This window comes from Poeciliopsis prolifica, unplaced genomic scaffold (genome assembly GCF_027474105.1).
Source record: "Poeciliopsis prolifica strain line A6 unplaced genomic scaffold, Auburn_PproV2 SCAFFOLD011, whole genome shotgun sequence".
In the NCBI taxonomy this organism is placed as follows: Eukaryota; Metazoa; Chordata; class Actinopteri; order Cyprinodontiformes; family Poeciliidae; genus Poeciliopsis; species Poeciliopsis prolifica.
In genome coordinates, this window is record NW_026562386.1 from 9,112,587 (window position 1) to 9,134,677 (window position 22,091).

The 22,091-nt window shown below is 36.0% G+C and overlaps 1 protein-coding gene across 4 annotated transcripts in view; it reads left to right on the forward strand.

The window, feature by feature from the left end:
- adcy7 (adenylate cyclase 7) overlaps positions 1-22,091 on the forward strand; it is a 57,940-nt gene that overhangs the window by 21,535 nt on the left and 14,314 nt on the right. For all 4 annotated transcript variants that reach the window (XM_055037029.1, XM_055037028.1, XM_055037027.1 and 1 more), the window contains 13 exons: positions 3,660-3,760; positions 5,507-5,951; positions 6,073-6,246; positions 11,000-11,197; positions 11,319-11,480; positions 12,072-12,221; positions 14,563-14,723; positions 16,661-16,772; positions 17,087-17,214; positions 17,629-17,787; positions 18,662-18,794; positions 19,711-19,899; positions 20,176-20,222. In XM_055037029.1, coding sequence (XP_054893004.1) covers positions 6,085-6,246; positions 11,000-11,197; positions 11,319-11,480; positions 12,072-12,221; positions 14,563-14,723; positions 16,661-16,772; positions 17,087-17,214; positions 17,629-17,787; positions 18,662-18,794; positions 19,711-19,899; positions 20,176-20,222 — 1,601 coding nt within the window. In that variant the 5' untranslated portion in view covers positions 3,660-3,760; positions 5,507-5,951; positions 6,073-6,084. The remainder of the gene's footprint in view (positions 1-3,659; positions 3,761-5,506; positions 5,952-6,072; positions 6,247-10,999; positions 11,198-11,318; positions 11,481-12,071; positions 12,222-14,562; positions 14,724-16,660; positions 16,773-17,086; positions 17,215-17,628; positions 17,788-18,661; positions 18,795-19,710; positions 19,900-20,175; positions 20,223-22,091) is intronic.

Here is a 22,091-nt window from a genome sequence, read left to right on the forward strand (position 1 = left end):
AATGGACAGCTTCCAAGTACTGTTTTCTCTTTTGCGCTTCCTGTATTTATTATAAGCAGAGGCATTTAAAGCTTAAATCATTGCTGAAATAGCATCCTGGTAATATTGTTAGGTGCAAGTCACTCCTTCTGGTGATTGCGGTTAATTTAATACCAGTAGCCTGTACTGGGAGAAACGAGGAGACATGGCTAGGGGCAGAGCATGATAATCTAATCCACAAGTGTGCATTGCTGTACATAGATCAGTCTTCTATTTATGGAAAGGATTTTTTTTTATATTGCTGCAGGATTACAGGAGGCTGTAAAATACCAACCTGATCTGACCTGGATATTTGTCCTGCAAACTGATTAAAAAATAATAAAATATTATATTCAACTAAATATTTAAGTCACAAAGTGAAAAGTAAACATTGCTCGGTACTAAGCTACTGTAACCGTCTTTCCTGTCTCGTCTTATAAGTTGGCGCATGTAAAATTCCACATTTTGTGAATATTAAAGTCCTGCCACAACCATCAAGCCTGTGTAACGCTTTTGATGCATCCCTGGTGCATAATGACGATTTTATAAAGAGTGTAAAATCTTGAGTCCTCCCCTACGTCGGCACACAGATGTGTTACTTTAATTGGGATTTAAGCATCTTGTTTTATTTTTATTTACCATTTTTTTCTCATCTGGAGATAAAGGTTGACACTTGTTGCAGAGCATGTCATGGGAAATCAGACATCCTGATAGCGCAAAGCAAATTTCAATACCAGGTGTTAGCGGTTATTGTTGGGCTTGTGCAACTAGCTGAATTATCCCAGATGTATGTTAATAACAGAGTCACTGCAAGTGGTCAACTAATAAGAAATACAAATATAATACTATCAGATCAAGCATTCAGCATCAAGAGGCTAGTGAGCCTTCACCAAAATGATTTATCATGTTTATTTGGATTTTATGGTGGATTAAATAACTGGATTTAATTAGGATTTGATTGACATTATTCACTACAATCTATTTCTTCTTAAAATGATATTTAGCAAATAAACCAAAAATGTGGATTTCAAAATACTTGATATTCATGATTAATTTAGTAAAATCTCTACCAAATTATTCACCTTGATGATTCTCGTACTGTGCACTCAGACAAAAGGGATAGTTTCATTAATTCAGATGTTTCACAATGCATACTCATTTTCTGATGAATAATAAAGGCACAAAATGTGTCAGAATGACAAATTGTTTTTAATATTTTTAGAATGAGAGTCATTGTTGTGTTGACTTCTGAAATGTCAGTCATGTTTATGCTCATGTTGTTTACGTTGGACCTCAAGTGCAATAATTCAGAGTTGTGTGAATAGCTGTGTTTGGCTTTACTTTTCTTCCCTTTAAAGTGTTGTTTGAAAAATAGAATCCTGAATTTATGCAGGATGAGCATCTTCATTTTAGTTAGAAACAAAATGGCGTGAACAGATTAGAAGACGAGTAACTATTTCATCTGCAAGATGAACTGCATTCACATTTTAAACATTTAACAATATTTCAAGTTCTTTCTTTACCAAACTCACCTTTAACCCTGGAACTTTGCATCACAGACTGGGAATTGCATTTGCTCATCCTCTTTTCTTGAGGCCAGGGTCACTCTTTGTCTTCCTTTGTCCTGGCTCATTGAATGCAAGCAGAAAGACAGTCATAAAAACAAAGTGATTTGCTGTGGAAAAAGATCTGTATTTGCAGCTCTCTATAAAAGGTTTGAATTGGGAGGTGGTTTGCTAAAGATACGATCTCTGGATAACATTAGTTTATTACCTATGAGGTGATTTCCAGTCAGCACTCCATTAGGTCTGGAAGTTGGATCTCAAATGAGGACACATTTTTTCATTTTTTGATGACCATCTGTAGACATGACTCAAAAGTGATAAGAGCATTTGATGCATCTGGAAGCATTTAATAATTATAGGTTAAAAATTTGATCATAGCAGAGTGAGAGAAACCTAGTTGGTTGGTTGAAACCTGGGTATCTGATTTAATTTGTTGACATTTTGCTCAAATAACTAGCTAGAGATATTTAAAATGCTTCCAAATAGCTGATTAGCCTTTCTTGTCAGTGAGAGGAAAGTGTCATAGCTTATTTTCAGCTGACTGGCAATATATGACAACAGGTGGAGGTGGAGCATCACTGCATTGGCCACAGGGAATTTTATCATTAAGATGCTACAGCACAGCAAACAATGACTCCAACATAATTTTGTTCTTTGTCTTGCTATCTTTTGTCCTTCCTCCTCTTGTATCCCAGTTTTATGGCACATAGTATCTGTCACAGTTGCTATGCTGGAAACAAACATGAAGCTGTGTCTTTCCCTCCACACACTGAAATAGAGTGGGAGCAGGAAATGAGCTTTCTATTGACAGCAGAGCGAAGTTCACGTTGTTTTTCTCTGAATGATTCAGTAATATCTCTAAATCCCTACAAGCAGCTTTGGTGTCCTTGTTTCTGCTCTGTGGCTGTGATGCTCAGTGATAGTTCAGCATAATTATGAGGTCCTGTTGCAGCTATAGAGCTCTAGCTGTTTGAAGAGATAAGGAAGATCTATAACAATCTATATCCACCTTGTTTACTCGTATACAGCTCACCCAGCATGATCTCCCAGATACATTGTGGTCCTCTATTCAGCACAAAGCAAACACTTCATTTTAAAAAACGAGAACGTAAAAGAAGGATTTTTGCTTCATATTATAATTCAATTGTTGTCTATGCAACAGAATATTCAGGATATAATTATTTACTCTGTTATGACTAAAATTTGATGTATGCAGCAGTGCTTTATGAAAGAGTTATTACTCATTGAACATTTTTGCATTTTTTTTCGAGGCAACAACCACAGATTTTGGCGTATTTAATTTGGAATATATGTAATTTGAAGAACAATTATTCACGACTCTATGTATATATTGAAGTCAGTATTATCTAGAACCAATGTTGACTGCAATCACAGGATACGTCTCTTCCAACATAAAGAGAACAAAACGATTCCCCGTTCTTCAATCCAAGGTCACTTAGGCTAGATGAAGAGCGTCTATTGTAACGGATTCCAAATTAGATGTAGGTCAAAATTATTCTAGCACATGTATATGTTTTGACTTACACCATTCTCTGGTGGCTCTGGCTGTAAGTTTAGGGTTGAATTTCTGTTTTCCTTGGTTTTAACCGCCTCAAACAGGTTTTCTTCCCATTAGTTCTGGTCAGCTTCCTTGTCAATGCTGAGAGAAATCAAGGAAACTCCACTGGTTTAGAGATGTGAATGATACCTGGGTCAGGAGAAAACGCACTAGACACTTTAACAACTCAAATAGCCCGACTGTTCTCAGATTATTTCCTGCTACTCCCCAACCATTTTTTGAACTGAAGAAGTCTTTTGAATGAGAGACAAAAAAAACAATAAAATCCAGTTTCCTCCTCCTTTACAGGACAGTCATGTCCTGTAAAACTTGAAAATCAAGGTGTTAAGACCATGACTTAACTGGTCTTCACACCAGTTAAGACATGTTTGTGGAAAATGCTGCATGTAAACTTCCGTGGGTCTCTGCAGTTGCTCTAAAGTTACTTAATGCACTATATACTTGCATGCAACTTATCAATGAAGTACACTTATAAGGAGAACACACATATCTTCCAGGTCTCTCCCATGGCACAGTGGCTTGGCTACCGAACCTCCCCACCAGATTTCAGCAACGTTGGCTACGGCAATGTGACGATGTTATCACTGCCCTAACTAAGGTATGCCTTAAGGACGAAAGTAACGCGGAACAGAAATCACGTAATACAAACAGTAGTACTCAACATCAATCTTAAATTATTTGAAGGTCTTTTGAACACTTCTGCTTACTTTAATTTATGACCTGGTAGTCAAGTTGATGTAATTTTCCAGTTTGTGAGCTGTAATAATAGTTTCTCTAAATTCACAAGCTACATCCAGTTCAGTTTGATTCATGCATCTCACAAAGCAGCCATATATGTGGGTTTGTTGGTTAGTCTTGTTAGTTCAGCTGAGTGCAAATTAAAAGATTTTGAGTGACTGTTTAAGTGGTAACTCCACAACTGTGTATTGTTAGGTAAATGACTCCAAAGCAGCTGGCCTATTTGTGGATGAAGTCATGACTGTGTCTGCTGACCGTTGTGGCAGAGATGAGCTAAAACCCTTCCACAAACAGAGATAAGGGGTTGCTTTATTGTTGCTGTTGCGTAGTTAAGATGTGAATAAGCTTTTTCCTTCCCTGAGCAGTCCGGATATTTATATTTCACTCTCACAGCTGTCCTCTTGAGTCATATATTCCCTGATAATTTGTACCTGAGTATGTTAAAACATGAAAACAATAATCATTTTGAAAAATGAGTACGGATTCACTCTTTAAATCTGAATTAATTTATAGAAAGGGTGTTCATTGAAAAGTCTTAACTTGGGCAGTTTTACTATTTAAGTTTGTAAATCCTTAAGTGCTCATGTTCTCAGGTCAGCTCAATTTTATTTATAGAGCTTATTGAGTTGATTGTTGGGTGTAGAGCAAATATCTTAACTTGAATACCTTATGGTTTTGTCTGGAGTTTCACAAGCTCACGAAGTGGAAGCTGTGAATTCATCAAGACATAAATAACACATTTAAGGTTATTACGACCTAAAAGAATAAACTCCATTTTTTCCTCTTTTAACCCAGTAAGTGACTTTATTTATAAGGTTTATGTTGGCAGAAACAAAAATGGATAAGTGTCTATCATCAGCATATGGAGGTACTGTTCTGTCGAATAATAAAGCCAAGTTGTTGTAAAATGTTAGTTATTAAAGGACAGTAACAAACATCATACAAGGCTGAATTAACTTAAGACAACCAGCAATATAAGTTAATTAGAATGTACTGAAATGCCATTTAAACTAGAAGAAAGAGATTTTATTTTGAAACAGGAAATGATACTGAGATGTTTTGTTTTGAGCTATAATTGGTCTCTGCAGTTTATTTCTGTTTTCACTTCTTATTGTTTCTCTGATTGGTTTTGCAGTGTCTGATTCAAATGTAACTCTTTGCCTTTACTGACTAAACGGTGAGAAACTGAGACCATTTTGAAGGTCCTGTCTCTACAGAGGCTGCTCTGTATAACTTGATCCTTATGAGTTGATCCTTATGACCAATGCTGATCTTTTTTCTTTTCTTTACTGATTCAAAATTGCCAAATAAAACTAAAACACTGTCTTTAGGAATGAAGACATCCAAATGGGAGCATAGCCTCTGAAACGTAAATAATGTCCAATAACCGACCAGAGCTGTTTTTGTACTGTGCGTGGTTCTTAAACCAGACTGCTAAAGAGTCAAATAAACAATAAAAATGCATTTAAATAATTACATAAAATACCTCTTTGCATTTTCACCAAATAAGAAGAAGAGACATTGATCTATGACTTTGAAGTGTCAAGTTTGAAAATATTTAATCTTTTAAAATTCTGTTGTTCTTATTATTGCCTTTTTCTTTCAGGTGCCTGTAAGGACTACCTATCTGCTCCGTTACATCCTTAATCCTCATCGGAGCTCTGCTGACCTTTGTTGCACTCATCACTCCTGTTTTCTTCCCTCTTCTTCCTTCATCCCCTCCTCCCTCCTCTCGCTTAATCTTCCCTCCTCTTTTGTGTCTCCAAGCCCTGGGCTTTATTACTCAAACCCACTGACGGGAGCAACGCACAGTAGTTGGCAAAGGACGAGGCGGGCTTGCTTGCCAACACCAGATAGAGAATAAAAGACACAAAAAAGACTAGCAACAGGGAAGAGCGACAAAGAGAGATAGAAACAGAGGGAACAAGTGTTGGAGGGAGCTACAACAAAGCTGTGACAGACAACAAAAACAATAAGGATGCCACGACAAAGGAAAGACACAAGTTTTACTTGATTGTCATGAGCTAGCACCACGCTCCTACCAAATAAAGGTTGGTCTTTTTTTTTTTTGCTTCCTTTTATAGTAAACTTTTGTTGTGCTTACTCAAAGTAGTGGAGACACACACTTCTGCGTTCTGCAGCTTCTTGTTAACGCCTGCGTTGCCTCTGTAGGAAGTGTTAGCCATGCCAGCCAAGGGAAAGTACCTGCTGAATAACCAGGAGCTCAAAAATGAGGCACTGTACCGCAGATTCGCCTGCATCAGCCAGTATCAGCCACTGGCTCTGGTGGGCCTCTCCATATTCTGCTGTGGAGTTTTCCTCAGTCTCTTCTTTGCCCTTAAACAGGTGAGTTTTCATTCAGCTTATAATACAGTTGAGTTTGTGTTACTCTATAGAAATAACAAAAATTTTTAAGTAATCAAAATCAAAGTTATCCATAATAATATTTGTTCAATGGATAATTTTGGCCATTACTGACTATATCCCGGAAGTATTGTTTGAAATATTTTTATTTTATCCATAGATTTGTCTTGGTAAGCAGATTTGATCAAATGTTAAATTCTGGGAACAAGGTGGTTCTATCAAACTCCAGATCAAACTCTTTCATTGCTTTATGTGCACAATGTAATGAAAGACATTCAGTTTGTCACAGACCTGACTTTCTTGGAAAAAATGTATGAGGTGTCATGACACATTCCACCGAGCTTGTGATAAATCTCTGGCTAATCCAAAGTCTGTTTGGTAAAGCTGTCAGAAGAACAGAAGAGAAAAATTGCTCTTTTTTTTGTGCAAAAAATGCTAATTTAAAAATGAATGCATTTTCAACAGTTAATCCTGTAGAATATGACTGTGTGATAGACGCAGAAACTTGGCCAGAAATGGTAATTTTAACCTTAACTGAAGAAATTGTTACTCTGATATTTTTGTCTTTTACATTTCTGATTAATACAGTGACCAAAAGTTGTTCACTCTATTTCCAAGTATTTAAAACCCATTTTCAGACGATTTGAAAAGGTTTTTTAATGTTGGGGTTTTCTCTGTCGTACCTTGTCATCACTGTTGCCTCGAAGCAAAAAGATCCCGGCCTGCAGTCCCTCTATTTGTGATTGTGCAGGTTCTCTTTGCACCTCTTTTTAAAAGGTGCATTAGCTTAACTGGTTACTCTAAATCTCTAAATGGCCCTTACGTATGAAAGTGCTTCTCCAGGCCTGTTTGTCCTGTGTGTCCTTTCTAATAAACTCGTGACCTGTCCCGTCTTGCCCAATTACTACCAGAGATAGCCTCTCCATTCCCACCACAGAAACCTTTCAAGCATAAGTGAGTAAAGACAACGGATGAGTGGATGATTCATAATGAACAGCCGACATCGAAGGCCTCCTATAACTTTAGTTTAGTTCTGTTTTGCGTACTTTTAGTTTTCTTGGACTCCATATTTTACATGGCTCAGTCAACAAGTTTTACACCAATGACCTTATTCAGTATTTCAATAAGTAAACAAATATATCAGTAAGAGCCTGTGTAAGCTGTTAGTGTGAACTTTTGAATAAATTTGCATGTTCATATGCTCTGTTGATACTTTTATATACAAATTTAGACGGTGTGGCTCACAAAATCTCATTATTATTATTATTAAATTGGAAACTTTAAATATAATCAAATAAGTTGAATAGGCCGAACAACCCGGAAACAAGTTAAACAGACAAACCAGATTTTTGTGAAGGCTGCTAAAACTTAGCATTAGCTAGCAAAGTAAGTGATAGTTGGAGACAAATCTTTTAAATAATATGCAAAACTTGCAATACAATTTGGCAAGCCACCCACAAAACAGTGAACCTTGGTTCTTGGTTCATAATCTAAAAGATTCAGATGAATCTTGCTGTCCTCCTAGTATTCTGGTTTTCTGGTAAGTGGATTATTTGTACACATGAAATGGAAATAACCAAAAGGACACAAAGAGAAGTGCATAAAAGTTGTAAGTCTGTAAGTTTTTCTGCACACTTAAGACTCCCACTCCTCATTGCACACAATAGCGAGTACACTACATTCTTGGTTAACACAGGTACAGCGAGCCATACAACCCCTGCAAATGCTATTCAGAATCTGACTGATTTTTATCACGGTAGTTACAGGGCCCATGGTAACTCTAAAGGAGCTGCAGAGACCAATAGTTCATATGGGATAACATGTTGACAGGACTGTTATTAGTCATATACTCCACAAATCTGGCTCTTTTTAAAAGTGGCAAGAATAAATCCATTGTTGAAGAAAACCGTAAGTTTGCAGTTTAGCCCAAGTCATCAAGGGACTGCAGCAAACTAGTGGAAGACATGTACAGTATGTGCAAATTGAGTTTTTATGGTTTACGTGGAACTTATAGCAAAACATTTTCCAGTGAAAAAAAAATCTGGCAGTGGAACTAGACCTTTCTTAAAATTAATATTAAGGAATTATTTACTTAAATCAAGCTCCTTTTTATGATCAAAAGTTACTTAGTTTTCTAAGATAAATGTATTTGAAAATAAATCAAAAGTAATTTGTAAGATTCTGTGTTTTTGCAGTATTTTCCTCTATGCTTGCATTTTGTTTTGAAATACCAAATATTGTATAATGTCAACAAAATATATTGAAATTTGTAGTTGCATTGTAATAACAATTTTGAAAGGTTAAAGGTGTTGCATTCTTGTGCAAGGCACTGTATTTATTTCAATACAGTTTCTAGTTATAGATAAAATTTACTGTACACATGCTTATAAATACATCATAGTTTTTCTTCTGTATTGAGTGAATGACGTGAATGAGAGATGCGTTATGTAACTGGAAGGAAGGGAGGGCAGTATTGAAACATTTATATTTCAGTTCTGTTGTTTGGCTGTAGAAATGGACAACTCAAGAGCAGATGTAGTTTGAAAAGACAACATAATGTTCAAATGTCTCTGCCTTCGCAGATCTTGCTCTTCTGTGAGCTGTCAAAACCAGAGTCATAAAAACTACACAAATTTAAAACTTAAAGCATTTTGCAGTCAGCGTGTTCAGATGGCAAATTATGCTCCTGGCTTCTGCTGATCTGAACGTATTGTTGATTTTGGCACGAAGCAAGTAGCAGTTTAGTGAGTCCAGCCCATCGTACTAAACTGACATCTTCTGTCAGCATAGATTATATTACTTTCCTGTATAGAAAAAAAAATGAACCTAACCTTCCTACTATTGTCTTGCTGCAGGCTGTGTGGCACACTCCCTTTTTCTCTTGTTTCAGTCCAACACAATAGCTCCATCCCTCATGTTTACACTCCACACGTGCACATAAACATGCTGTGATTTTCTCTCCTGCTCATACACAAACTCCGTCAGAGTTTTCTGCCCTTCTGGCTTGTTGTCTTTTTCATCCATTAAGACATTTAGGCAGCATATATATTCATTCACACAGCAAAAACTCACTTGGTCCTTGATCCATCCCCTGACATTCAATCAGTCAATTTTCCTTCTGTTTTTCAGCAGCTACTTTTTTTTTATTTTTTTCAGCTAAAATGTCTCTCTTGTGTCCACATGAGTTAGACAGTGATTTTGTTTCCAGGGGAACAGAGAAGTTGGGAAAGAAATGTTGGAGTGGAGCTTGTAAAAGTTGAATACAAGAGAGTAGGCAGCCAGTAGTAGAAAGTCAATGGCCACAAACTGGTTTTGGTGATGGATATGAAGCGACAGAGCTTTGTTGAGAAGAAAAACTAATCAATTGATACATTTTGAGCACTCGTTTTCAGATTTTGGCTTGATTGAGGTCTGGTTTTAATCACTGTTTGTGTTATCTGGTTTTTCATCCCATGTATTTGTAGAATTAGCTATAATATTTATGTCTTGTTGCTGTAAAAATAACACATGAAACTGAAATGTTGAAAGAAAAACTGCAATGCTTTTTTTTTTGGTGCTTTTTTTTTGCACAACAGAATTGTATGCATTCCTGTGAGGTTCCTTCGTTTTCCTGGTAAAAGAAAAATAACTTATTTTTCTCTGGCAAGAAGGGTTTTCATTAAGACACAGAGAGCTGAAGGGGTTTAGTTAAGAACTGTCCTTTTCCAGTGCTGCCATGGTTACCAGCAGGCTCAACATACAATGCAGGGATGGCCTTCTCCTCTCACAGATCTATTAACACTGACTCTCTGCATTTGTCTCTCTGCAGAGCGCTTATTTAACCCCTTGCTTTCTCTCCGGTTCACACTTAGCTTTCAGTCACACTGAGACATTTTCACACCAGGCGGAGAAACACTTAATATTTCCATGGATGCATTTGCCTTCAGAACTCATTCATCAGCAGATTTTCTCGTCATCCTCGCTTTAATGCTGACTTGTCCAGGGTGTACCCTGCCTCTCGCCTAATGACCACTGGAGGAAGACGCCAGCACATTTGGTGGTCTGTCACGTAAAATGCAGCAAAACCTACATTGAAGTTTGTTATTGTGATGTGACAAAGCGTGAAAAAGTTTGAGTTTAGCATATTCTGCCTGAAAGAACACTGCAGAAACATACAAACTTACCAAGTATTTTTGGTCTAGTTTCTAGTGCAAATATCTTAGTATACTTCAATTAAGATAAACCAAACTTACAACTTTTCAGTAAGAAATATGATCTTGTTTTAGGTCCATACTTCCTTAATATATTTTAAAATATACTAGTTCCAGTGGCAGTTTATTCAACTAATAGTGAGATATTTTTTCTACGTTATTAGTGAAATAGTCTGCCAGGGAACTAATACTTTTTAGAATCAATATTAAGGACTTATTTACTTAGAATAAGCTCCTATATCTTTCTGAATAGTTACTTGTAAGTTAGCTTAGTCTTATTTCAAGTGTAGATATTTTCTGTAGAAACAAGACAAAAAACAGTTGGGATGGTTTCGTGTTTTTGCAGTGAACATACTTTACCTCACCAACAAGACAAATTTATGGTCTAAAATCAGCTCCTTGTTTAGTAATTTTAACTTCATCTGAAACGTCAAACGCGGAAACCTGTCTGTAAATCTAAATTTAAAGAACTAAACATAATATATCTATTTTATTCGTATGGTATAACGCACGTTTTTGTTTTTCTCTTCCCGTTATTACTGCAGGACACAAGGGATCATCGTCCCTTTGTGAGTGTGGTGAGCAGCAGCTTGTGTGTGTTCGTGATTGTACTGATACTGGTGTGCACAGAGCTTTTCTCACAACGACTGAGGTTCTTGCTGGGCATTGTTATCTGGGCCACACATCTAGTCATGGGATACGCCTTCATCTTCAGTAAGCCTGTCATCCTTCCTTGGGACCAGGTACCTTACTTTTCACCAGGGTTCGCAGACTAAAGTTTGAATTGTTGTCATCAGCAGCAAATGTGATCAAGCTGAAATATTCATTTTCTGATGTATAAAAGTTTCTTCTTGTTGTTTTCAGGTGCCTTTCTTCCTCTTCATCATCTTCACAGTATTTACCATGCTGCCATTCCAGCTGTGGCATGCTGTGGTGTTGAGTGTCATCACCTCGCTGTCTCACATTTTGATCCTCACACTGAGGTTAATAAATGATGAAACCCCAAAAGATTACCTTGCTAATCAGGTAAAAACAGCTGGACAAGAGATATTTTGCAACTTATAAAATCTTCACACACAGCTGACATATATATCTGCAATTATGAATTGTTAAAACGGGTCATTATGGCAATATAAAATTCTCAAGACCAAATCTCACATGGAGAACAAATTATGCAGATTTACAATGCTAACAATGTTGCTTTGATTTACAAAAATGTGCCCTTGTAAAAGACTGTCTGCTGTCTCTTTTTAGTTCTTATCTAATATCCTAATTATATAAGATAATATATTTTGTATTTTATAGAGCTATGAACTATATTAAACAAAATTGCAATATATATATAAGTATACTGTATATATATATTTTCTGCTCTGTTTAATGAATATTTATAACATATGACTTTCACTTTTAAATTAATATTCTGATATCAATGAACTGTTCAGAGTCATTCTGATTTACTGAGATGCATATACATCAAATACATATAAGCAGCATTTTGCTCGTCTAAATACTTGATAGAGGACGAATTTAAAAACTAAATACGATGTGCAGTTTGTATATCTAAATTGTGCACTAAAACTGTTACCCTATGTGCTACAATGTCTGTCTGTGCAGTTACTGTCCAATGCTGTGGTGTTTCTGTGCGGCAGTGGAGTCGGAGTCTTTCACAAGGTTCTGATGGAAAAGACGCTGAGGCAGACCTTCCAGGATACTCTGAGGTGCCTAAGCATGCGGGTGAAGCTTGAGATAGAAAAGAGACAGCAGGTTAGTGGAAACACAAAGCTTGACCTTCTGAGAGTTTTTCATGTTGTGTCGCAGACTTGGCTGAATAGCTGCATTTTGTCCAGGAAGTAGACAGGTTTTCATGGGAATATCTGTGCAATGTTTCAAAAGCCCTTGAAAGTTTTGCTTATGTAAGAAACAATTATTCAACTATGTTGTATTCTTTTCTAAAGAGATGTACTGGGTCACACCACTGCAGCTCTGTGGATATTTATGCAAAACCTTTGGTTTTGCATGGAATGAATATCTTACTGGACCAAAACCAGGGCTGTTGATAAATTATGAAAATAACCTATCAGTAATTGATTTCTAAGCAAAGGGCGTGATGGTTCTCATGTTGATTTTGTTGTGGTTTTATTGGCACAAATCCCTGTCAAGTTACATCACCCTTTAAATATCTTGAATTAGTTTCTGTGTCGTTGAATGTCTAGGTAACTTATTAAAGTGTTTACAGACAATAATCATTAATCATGACATAAAAAAACAATAAAACATTGATGAATAATTACAAAAAGTGCAAAATCTGTGCTTATAAAATCTAAATCCCTGGTAAGAAAAAATATACAAATGTTTTGAAAATCTACCTAGAAGACTCCTTTAATATGAAGCACTGACTTTACCAGGTCAGTTTATGAAAGCTGTTTTAAGGTAAATTAAAAATAATTATTTGTATTTGAAGAGCCCAACTTTATTGGAAATGTTCCAAATAGAGAGCATTTCTCTGTTTTTGTAATTTTTTTTTCTGAAGTGTTAAGTCCTCTTTGTGCACTTATTTACTTACTCAGTTTGAATCCTGACATGACCATTTTCTACATTTTCTCAGAAATGTGTTTTTGTTTATTATTTCTTTCAACTCTGATACATGATGGATCATTCAGACATTAAAATGGCCCCTGAACTCGGTGGATAAATCAGAGTTATGCCTTTACATAACTGAAAATGCTGGAAAGAAAATATTTCAATTAGGACCTTCTTGGTTTTTTCACTAAGCCTATAGAAAATAAAAATTTTCTTGGTTTTAGTTTTATAACCTTGAGCAGTTATCTCTAGTTTTATAGTAGAGGATTAAATGAAGGATGACCCAACACCAGCTCCTGTGTTAGATATTTAAATTTTTTCTCTTTATGCAGACACAGGTTTCCCACATACTGACAATCTGATTGTAAATTGTAGTTTTCTATGCCTTAAAGTTCTTCTTTTGTCCTCCATAAGTTCAACTTTCTGATTCTTTCAAGCACAAACTGCTCACTGTGCTGGCATGTTCAGGTACATGTACTGGAAAGTTAGTTGAGGGAAAAACAGACAGTTTGAAAAACTGCCAGAAACTGCCAGAACAACTATTAGCGTTTTAAGATTACAGCAAAGTCTGGTTCCTTTGAAACTAATTTTTTATAGTCCAGCAGCATAGTGCATCAGAAGAATGTGAGGTTTATTCGCTCACATTCACTACAATTGATGCCAAATGTTTGAAACGTCTTCACAGTCATTGCTCATGTGAAAAGATTTTGTGTATAAATTGCACAAGCCTGGACTCATCTCATGTAGACAGAGAATGCAACCCTCTGCCCTCCTGGTGACATAAGAAGAGATTACTCATTGCATGAAAAGTCATCTCTCTAAATTCTGTTAATTAAGTTAATGAACTGTGAGCACTGCTCTGGCCTTTGGCCAGAAACATGACCCTAGTATTAATTTTTACAGACTCAAATACTGTTTTATGTTTTTGCTTTTGGGAAAACTCATTATCTGAAGAGACTGTATTTATTGGGTTATCAAAAAGTTAATATAAAACAAAACAAAAAGCTGCCAAAAGGAGTGCCAGTGTTACAACTTGTGCTTGTTAAATTAAGAATTTATATCATAAACATAAGATGGCTAATTTTCTAACTGTGGGGGCAGGGAGAGCATATCCCTCAATGCAGCCATCCAGGGTTTGTTACCTGATCTTGGGACTTTGCTGCATATCTTCCTATCTGATTACTGTCAATAAAGGCAACCAAAAGTTTAAAATTCACAGAAAAGTAGAATTGTAAGATCAATATAGATAAAACTGCTGACTTCTCACTTGTCTAGGAGACATTTATTAACTCCATGGATGGGACGCAAAAGGTTATTGCTAAAGAAGCTATACAGAGGGCTGTGTCCAAAAATATTATTGGAAAGTGAACTGGAACGAAAAAGTGTGACAGAAGTAGGTTTTTTTTCCCCTCCTTTTTGGGCTGGACCTTTCATGTAAACACAAGTCAAAAATAGGGATAATTTTCAGACTTGCCTTGATTACAGTTATTTAACAGATAATCTGTGTGTCTCTGTGTGTCTGTAGGAGAACCTGCTGCAGTCTGTGCTACCCGTTTATATCTCTATGAAGATGAAACTGGCAATAATGGAGAGGTTACAAGACTGTAAAGATAAAGTCGAGCGGCAGCGGCTTGTGAAGGATAACAACTTTCATAGCCTTTATGTGAAGAGGCATGAGAATGTCAGGTATGACCAAAACACTAAATGCTTTATGCTGACTGTCATTCCTGTCAGTTTAATGTCTGACTTCCTGGTTCAACAATTTATTTTTAAATAATAAAGATTCTTCTGTTACTGACCAGGCATTGCAACTTTTTGAGAGCACTTTTCATAAATCCTGTAAGTATGTGGCGTGCGAAAGCCAGAAGAAGCACATCTAAAGAAGCTTATACTAACATCTTTTTATAAAACTAGAGATAAATAAGTGAGTTTTTGGTGACTGACCCAGATACAGGTTTTTTTTATTTGAGGGTTTTGTAATTTAGTAAGTGCTGACAGATATTAGGGCAAGCTAAAGTGAGCTTTGACCGATGGCTTACCAGTAAATTTGTTTCAACAAAGCTTTTGTGTGGACAAGCTTAAGTATGTTAAAACACCTTTCCATCTGGCTTACAAAATATTGAAATAAAAATAAAAGCACATCAGGCATTAAAAAGGACAAAAAATGTGAGCATAGTTTATTATTATTATAATAGTTTTCCTGAGCAAGCAACCTTATCGCTCTCTTTTCTTCTATGTTCATCTATGGCTACAGTAAAAGGGTGCTGACTGACAGACTGCGTACCTTACTCTTTCCCTGTAATTACCTCGGTCAGGGCTGTGATTAGCTGTGTTGGCAGACTCATAAAGCACCTGGCCATTTTTAGTCAAGCTGTAGAACAATTCAAGACCGTGCAGCATCTGTGGCCCTCTGCATTTCAACACGGGGTCATTTCGAGTCAGACCATACTCAAGAGTACCTGTAATCATCATGGGGCGTGTCTTATTGCATGTTCCGCTCATTCAGCACCCTACATACTCAACACTGTGCATTATTGTAGAAAATATATTGCATTTAGGCTGGTTGCGTAATTTTGATACTGAAATAATATCCTTTTGTGATATATTTTTATGGATAGCGCGCTTAAGTCAAATTAAAGCAAAGAGCGAAGAAACTGCTGCAGTTTTAGGAGTTTGTTACAATCCCACTGAGGCCAGTTACATTAATTCCCCGTTGGTTTCCTTTGTGGTGTTGGGATCTCTTGAAAGGTCAAAAATATTTTCACTTTCCCTCTGAGGTTTACTGACAGGAAGCTGAAATGGTGCTGAATCTGTGATTCAGCACTGAGACAGTGAGTCAATGGTAGAGTGAGCCAGGTGTTTTTTTGTCTAAAGCTACTTACTCCGTGTCACAAGCCATACTGATGATAGGGATTAAAAGAATGGCTTCCTTTTTTGACTCAGTTCTGGGAAGAAAAAATAAATAAAACCACAATTGTGGCTTATGTCTTCTAGTTTATTAAACGCTTAATTTTTAATTTTAAAGAGATCGATGTCAATTTCTATGTTCAACCATTTAAAAGGAATTCATGGAACAAAAATAGAGCGTCTAGCGGGATTATTTAGCAAAATGGTTCATAATCAGCTTGGATGGAGAACATCTGTCGACATCATTTTAGGTCTCGTTTATGATTCTGGGCAATTCTAACACATGCACATGCATTGATTATGTTTCACAGGAAGGTTTGGGGTGTTGTGTTTTCTACCTCACATGTAGTTTTACACATTGGGGAAACCCCTTAACTTTGATCTCTTCTGACAAAAGCACCTTTTTATTCATGTTTATGTTCAAATGGGATTTTCTTTCCTTTTTGCCACTTCTGTAAAGACCAGATTTGCTGTAGTAAGGACACATCCATCTAGTTGGGTCCAATAATTATTGAGTATATTTTTATTATGTTGCTGAGAGATTTGTTGTGACAAGTAGAAAAGATTTTTTTCTCAATGTGTTGGTCTATCACATAAAAATCTCAAAAAAAGACTTTTTGTTGTTGTAAGTTGACAAATGGTAAAACTGTTAATTGCTTTTAGCGTTTGAAAAACATTTAATGATTTCTTTTTGTTTTTTTTCTTTCCCTTTTAAGCATTCTGTATGCAGACATTGTTGGCTTCACTCGTTTGGCCAGTGACTGTTCTCCTAAAGAGCTTGTACATATGCTCAATGAACTGTTTGGCAAATTTGACCAAATTGCAAAGGTGAGCTAAAACTTGGTATTTTAACCTTTATAACAAACAATCATGTAAGAGTTAAATTCAGTTTTTTTTTTGTTTTTTTTTTGCAGCCACAATTTTTTAGCTTGAGCCTTAAAATATTGTAGCTTACAGCTGCTGTGATCTAATGATTAGAGGGCATTTTCTGTTTTAGAATGTCGTAAAGAAACCTGTGCATCCTGCAGAACAGTAGCAAAGACAATTACTGAGCAGTGTCCTGTTTATGTGCATCTTTTGTTCCCTTTTTAGTTGCCTGGTTGCATAACAGTCTTGGAGTGAATCTCTCTTAATGTTTGCAGGAAAATGAATGCATGAGAATCAAGATCCTTGGAGACTGCTACTACTGTGTGTCAGGCCTGCCGGTGTCACTGCCTATGCATGCTAAGAACTGCGTTAAAATGGGCCTGGACATGTGTGAAGCTATTAAGTGAGTCTGCGAACCATCACCTCTTATCTGCCAAATTTATTAGCATTTACATGAGAATTATTGTCTGTTTTACCATATTGCACGTTTGAGACTGTAATCATGGACATTTTCAAATTTTAATGAAACTTTTGAAAGCTTTTACAGTCAGATTGTTGACATGATAATGACCTCTCAATGAGAGCCCACATAAATTGCAAGAGTTACTGGAATTTTATCCAACTGTTCTGAAATAAAGTAATGATATATAATTATAAAATATTGATTTAAAAAAAGTAATGGATCTGTGAGTTAACATGTATAATCTTTCACATAGACACAGAAGGGACATCAAAGCTGCTTTGTCATTGTTACTTTTTTGGACAGATACACATTATGTTCATACTGAGCCTTTAATTTTACTGAAATCTCCTCCAGGCAAGTACGGGATGCCACTGAAATAGACATCAACATGAGAGTGGGTGTTCACTCAGGTAACGTGCTCTGCGGTGTGATCGGCCTCAGAAAATGGCAGTTCGATGTATGGTCACATGATGTCACGCTGGCCAATCACATGGAGTCAGGAGGCCTCCCAGGGTAAGTAGCTACACTTTCAGCTCTACAGATACTGAATGACTTTAATATTTATTCATATTAGGGAAACCAACAATGGCTTATTTTAATACTTGCATAATATTACATTTTAGGATACATGTAATATTTCCGAATATTAGGAAATATTTTTAAAGAGTAAAGATTTTTTAAATTCCTCCAATATAGCAAATATTTAATAGGAAATATGAAATATTATTTAATATTAGGAACTATTAAATTCCTAATATTTCCCAATATTAGAAAATATTACAAAAGCCTTATATTACATATTAGGGATTTATGTAATATGAGTCTGATATTGGTGTCTGGTGTTTAAGGTTTGAGTTGTTAATTTAGACTTTGATTGATTTCAGTTTTTTTCATACACTAAGGGCTATAACGCATTAAAAAAGAGCTGCGGTTGTACACCTACATGTTTTAAATAGGGTATCATTCAAAATCCAACCAAAAATGAATAAAATAGAAGATTGTCCCTATTTATGCATTACAGGATTGTTTTATGACCTTTATCCTCTTATTTATGTTTAAAAAACTCTTAGTGTACATGCTCTTAACTTTTTCTCTTGTTCTGTGCAATGCCCTATTTAATAAAGATATCTAATTTGTATTTGCACTGAGTGATACGGACATGTTGACCTAAATATTCAATGCATGCATACATAATATACATGTGATTCCACTGTCCCATAAACTGAGGCTTCACCAACGCCTTTCTAGTTAGCATTTTGTTTTAAATAACATTCATGACCAGGATTTATTTCTAGACAATAGAACATTGTGTACTGATTTAAAAGAGGATTAATAAACCTAAGTGACCCAAAATAATATTTTCTTTGTTTTGTGTTTATCTATTTAGGCGTGTCCATATCACAGAGGCAACACTGAAGCACCTGAACAAGGCCTATGAAGTTGAAGAGGGAAATGGCCACCTGAGAGACCCCTACCTCAATGAACTCAATATCAAGACATATCTCGTCATCGATCCGAGGGTTTGTTCCAGGCCAAGCTCATTTATACAACAACTTTAGGTCTGAGAGTGAAAACCCTTTTATCAAAACAGTGCAAGGATTCAGACCTCTGGAATGCCTCCCATTTTGCCAGTTTAAAACCGCAAATACAAAAATCTACATGTTTTATTGCGATTTTAAGTGTTAGACCAACAGAAATTAATTGCATGACTGTGAAAGTAGGAAAAATTATTAGCGGTTTCCACACTTTTGAAAAGAAAAATCTGAAGAAAAAAAAGTTTCATGAATTTGTATTTATGTACCTGAGCTATCCGTTGTAGAGTCCCGTTTTATTGCAATCTCATCTACAAGTGCTTAGGAGTTAAGCCTATTCCAGATTTGCTCATCTACTGACGGAAACCATCTTTCTTCGCAAAATAGCCTGAGTCAGATTAGCATCTATAAATAGCTTTTCATGGTGGATATAGGCTGGACCTCCACAAAGCATTCCACCTGATCTGTTTGCTGTGTTCTTTAGTCTTTATGATGCTGTTTGTTCATTAATATTAAAAGTGTAATGTAAATACATTTGTTATTGTAATATGACAGAATGTGGAAAAAACAAATCAAATATGCGTTTAAATTCCACTTGTTCTGTTGTTTCAAACATTCAGGGAGTTGGTTTTAATTTGTTTTCCTTTAAAGAAGATGCGATTAGTTTTTTCTATGCAGCAAAGCCTATTATATTAGCTTGTTGAAAATGATACTGTTTGAACCACTTGAAACAGTATCATTGTTGTCTTTAACTGAACTCTTTGGCAATAAGTTGCATCTATAATTCCTACAGAAGTAAAAAAGAGAATCTTCTTGAGAAATTATTAAATCTCTGGCATTTCAAAGTTATGTATGCCGCATACGTTAAATGCCAAGTAACTTTTCTGCGTGTTTGTGTGTGAAGTCGAAGGATACATCGCAGAGCACCCGGAGCACGACTAAACCCAGGGTGAATGACGGACTGAAGATGAGGGCGTCGGTCCGTATGACCCGCTATCTTGAAACCTGGGGGGCAGTCAAACCGTTTGCCCACCTGCAGAGCCGGGAGGGCTTTTCATCTGAAAACATTGTTTCCGCAAAAGGACGATTCAAGGTTAGCACACCAGATTCTCTTGTTTATTTTGAATATTGTTTACATTATTAGAAAAAACATAACGAGGTAAAAAAAAATCACATTTTTTATTATCTTAAAGATTCAGGAAAAAAACTTAATTACAGTCATTTATGTTAAACATATTTTCCTGTTTATTCCTGTTCATTCATTAAATTGAATTATTCCATAAAGCAGAATATTGATATCCTTGAATTTTGTTGGGTGTCACCTTCAACACTTTTAATATTCTTTTAATTTTGTTCCCATCTTCTTCAGGACATCCCTTTACGAGCCTCAACCACCGACTCCAAGAAAGCTGATAGGTAAGAAAAAGTTCAGATGCTCAAAGTATTTCACAGAGTAATTTGTTATGTGTAATGCAATGAAAAGAGAAATTATGGATGAATCGAGTTTTCCCCACAGATTCCCTCTGAATAGGATGACATCCTGGTTATTTAGTTGTACTTGATGTGGATGCTGCAGATCAGAATCACACTTACCAGCAACATTCTTGTCATTTCTGTCTTTTTAGTGTGTTTTCATATTTCAGTAACTCTATTACACATTTCTGCACAAAGTGCCACAAGTATCTGTATTGTAGTCATATCCATGTTCTTTAAAATTGTAATATAAAGAATAAAAACTGCAGGTTTTTGAGACCTCAATCAATAATCTCCTAGCTTCTTACACCTTTGATGTGACATGTATCCTGTCCAGCACTGTTAAGAAAATATATATATTTTTTATGGCAATGATCAGCTGCAAAATGACTTTGGAGCCGTATTAGTGGTGTGTACACTTTTGAAACCACTTTTCTTGCATTTATGGCAGCCATTTATGGTTAGCATTTGTGCTGTGGTGCTGCTCTGTGATTTAAAGTTTTCTAAAGACTCAAATGTGTGAAAACATTTTATTCTTTGCGAGGCTGAAAAAAATGACCCAAAAAATCTGTAGCTGCAATTGCAGCTCAATATAAAGTACTGACTCAAGAGAGATGAAATTATGCCCTATTTTTTATTTGGCTTATCACAGAAAATAAAATACAACATTACAACATTGAAAGGGAATGTATTTGTTCTCTGCAAAACAAGCGTCAAGTATAAATGATGTTATTGTTGAAAGAGATCAGGCTGGGTTGAAGGTTGATGTGGGTTAATGCATTGTCTGTTGTTTTGACATAATAGATGACTGCCTGGCATTCTTCTGTGTTGCTGCTTTACTTTCATACTTGCATTGCATCGCTCTATCAGGTCATCTCGGATACTTAAATCTTCTGGCATATCAGGCTATTTTGTGCAGTTTTGTTAGGAGTACACTTCAAAATCTCAAGGTCAGCATTTATCCGTGTTATAGACAAATGCTACCACAGAAAAGCACATGTATTAATGATTAGCAAACTGTAAAATGTAAGGTTGTTACTTAGTTTTGCAAGCACAATTCACATCTCTCCTCAAATCTTCCATCTTTTATTTGCTTATGTAAACCTCATGGCTGACTACTTAAGGTCTTGAGGTCTGCCCACACTGAGCACAATGAAAGTAACTAGAGCTATAAATTTGCTGATTGTTGTAAGAAATGACTGAAGTGGATACACTCAACATAACTATATGAGCAATATTGTGACAAATCCTTTGACCTTTGCATGGTAGCTAGGTACTACAGGGGAGATGGGAATTCATTAATTTTCCATATCAAAATTTCACAAAAAGTGATGGAACTGATGGATTGGTTTGTCTTAATCAATAAGTGAAACGTGATCTGTAGCTGCTGATAAAGTGGGATACTAAAGCTGTGAGTAATACTAAACAACTGCTTTAGGTGAAGTGCTAAATATTATACACAATAATAGGTTATTGTGTATATTCTACAAAGATGTTGTCGTATTGGCCTAATGACAAAGTTACCTGTTGTTCAGATGTACTGTCTGGACCAACGAAGAGTCATTCACCTCATTGAATCAAATGTTTGGAGTGACAAATGTAGTTGCAAGTTTAATCCCCGACTTATGAGAAATTTAGCTGCTAATCATTTACGGGTAATAATAAACTGATGATAGAGCATTGAACTTTCAGCCCAAGATGATCAAATTATCATTGAATAGAAAAAAAGACATTGACATACAGCTTTAAAAACCTCTGGGGATTTTTTTTATTATTATTGTTTGTGTGGGAGAAGACCTAACAATGAAACTT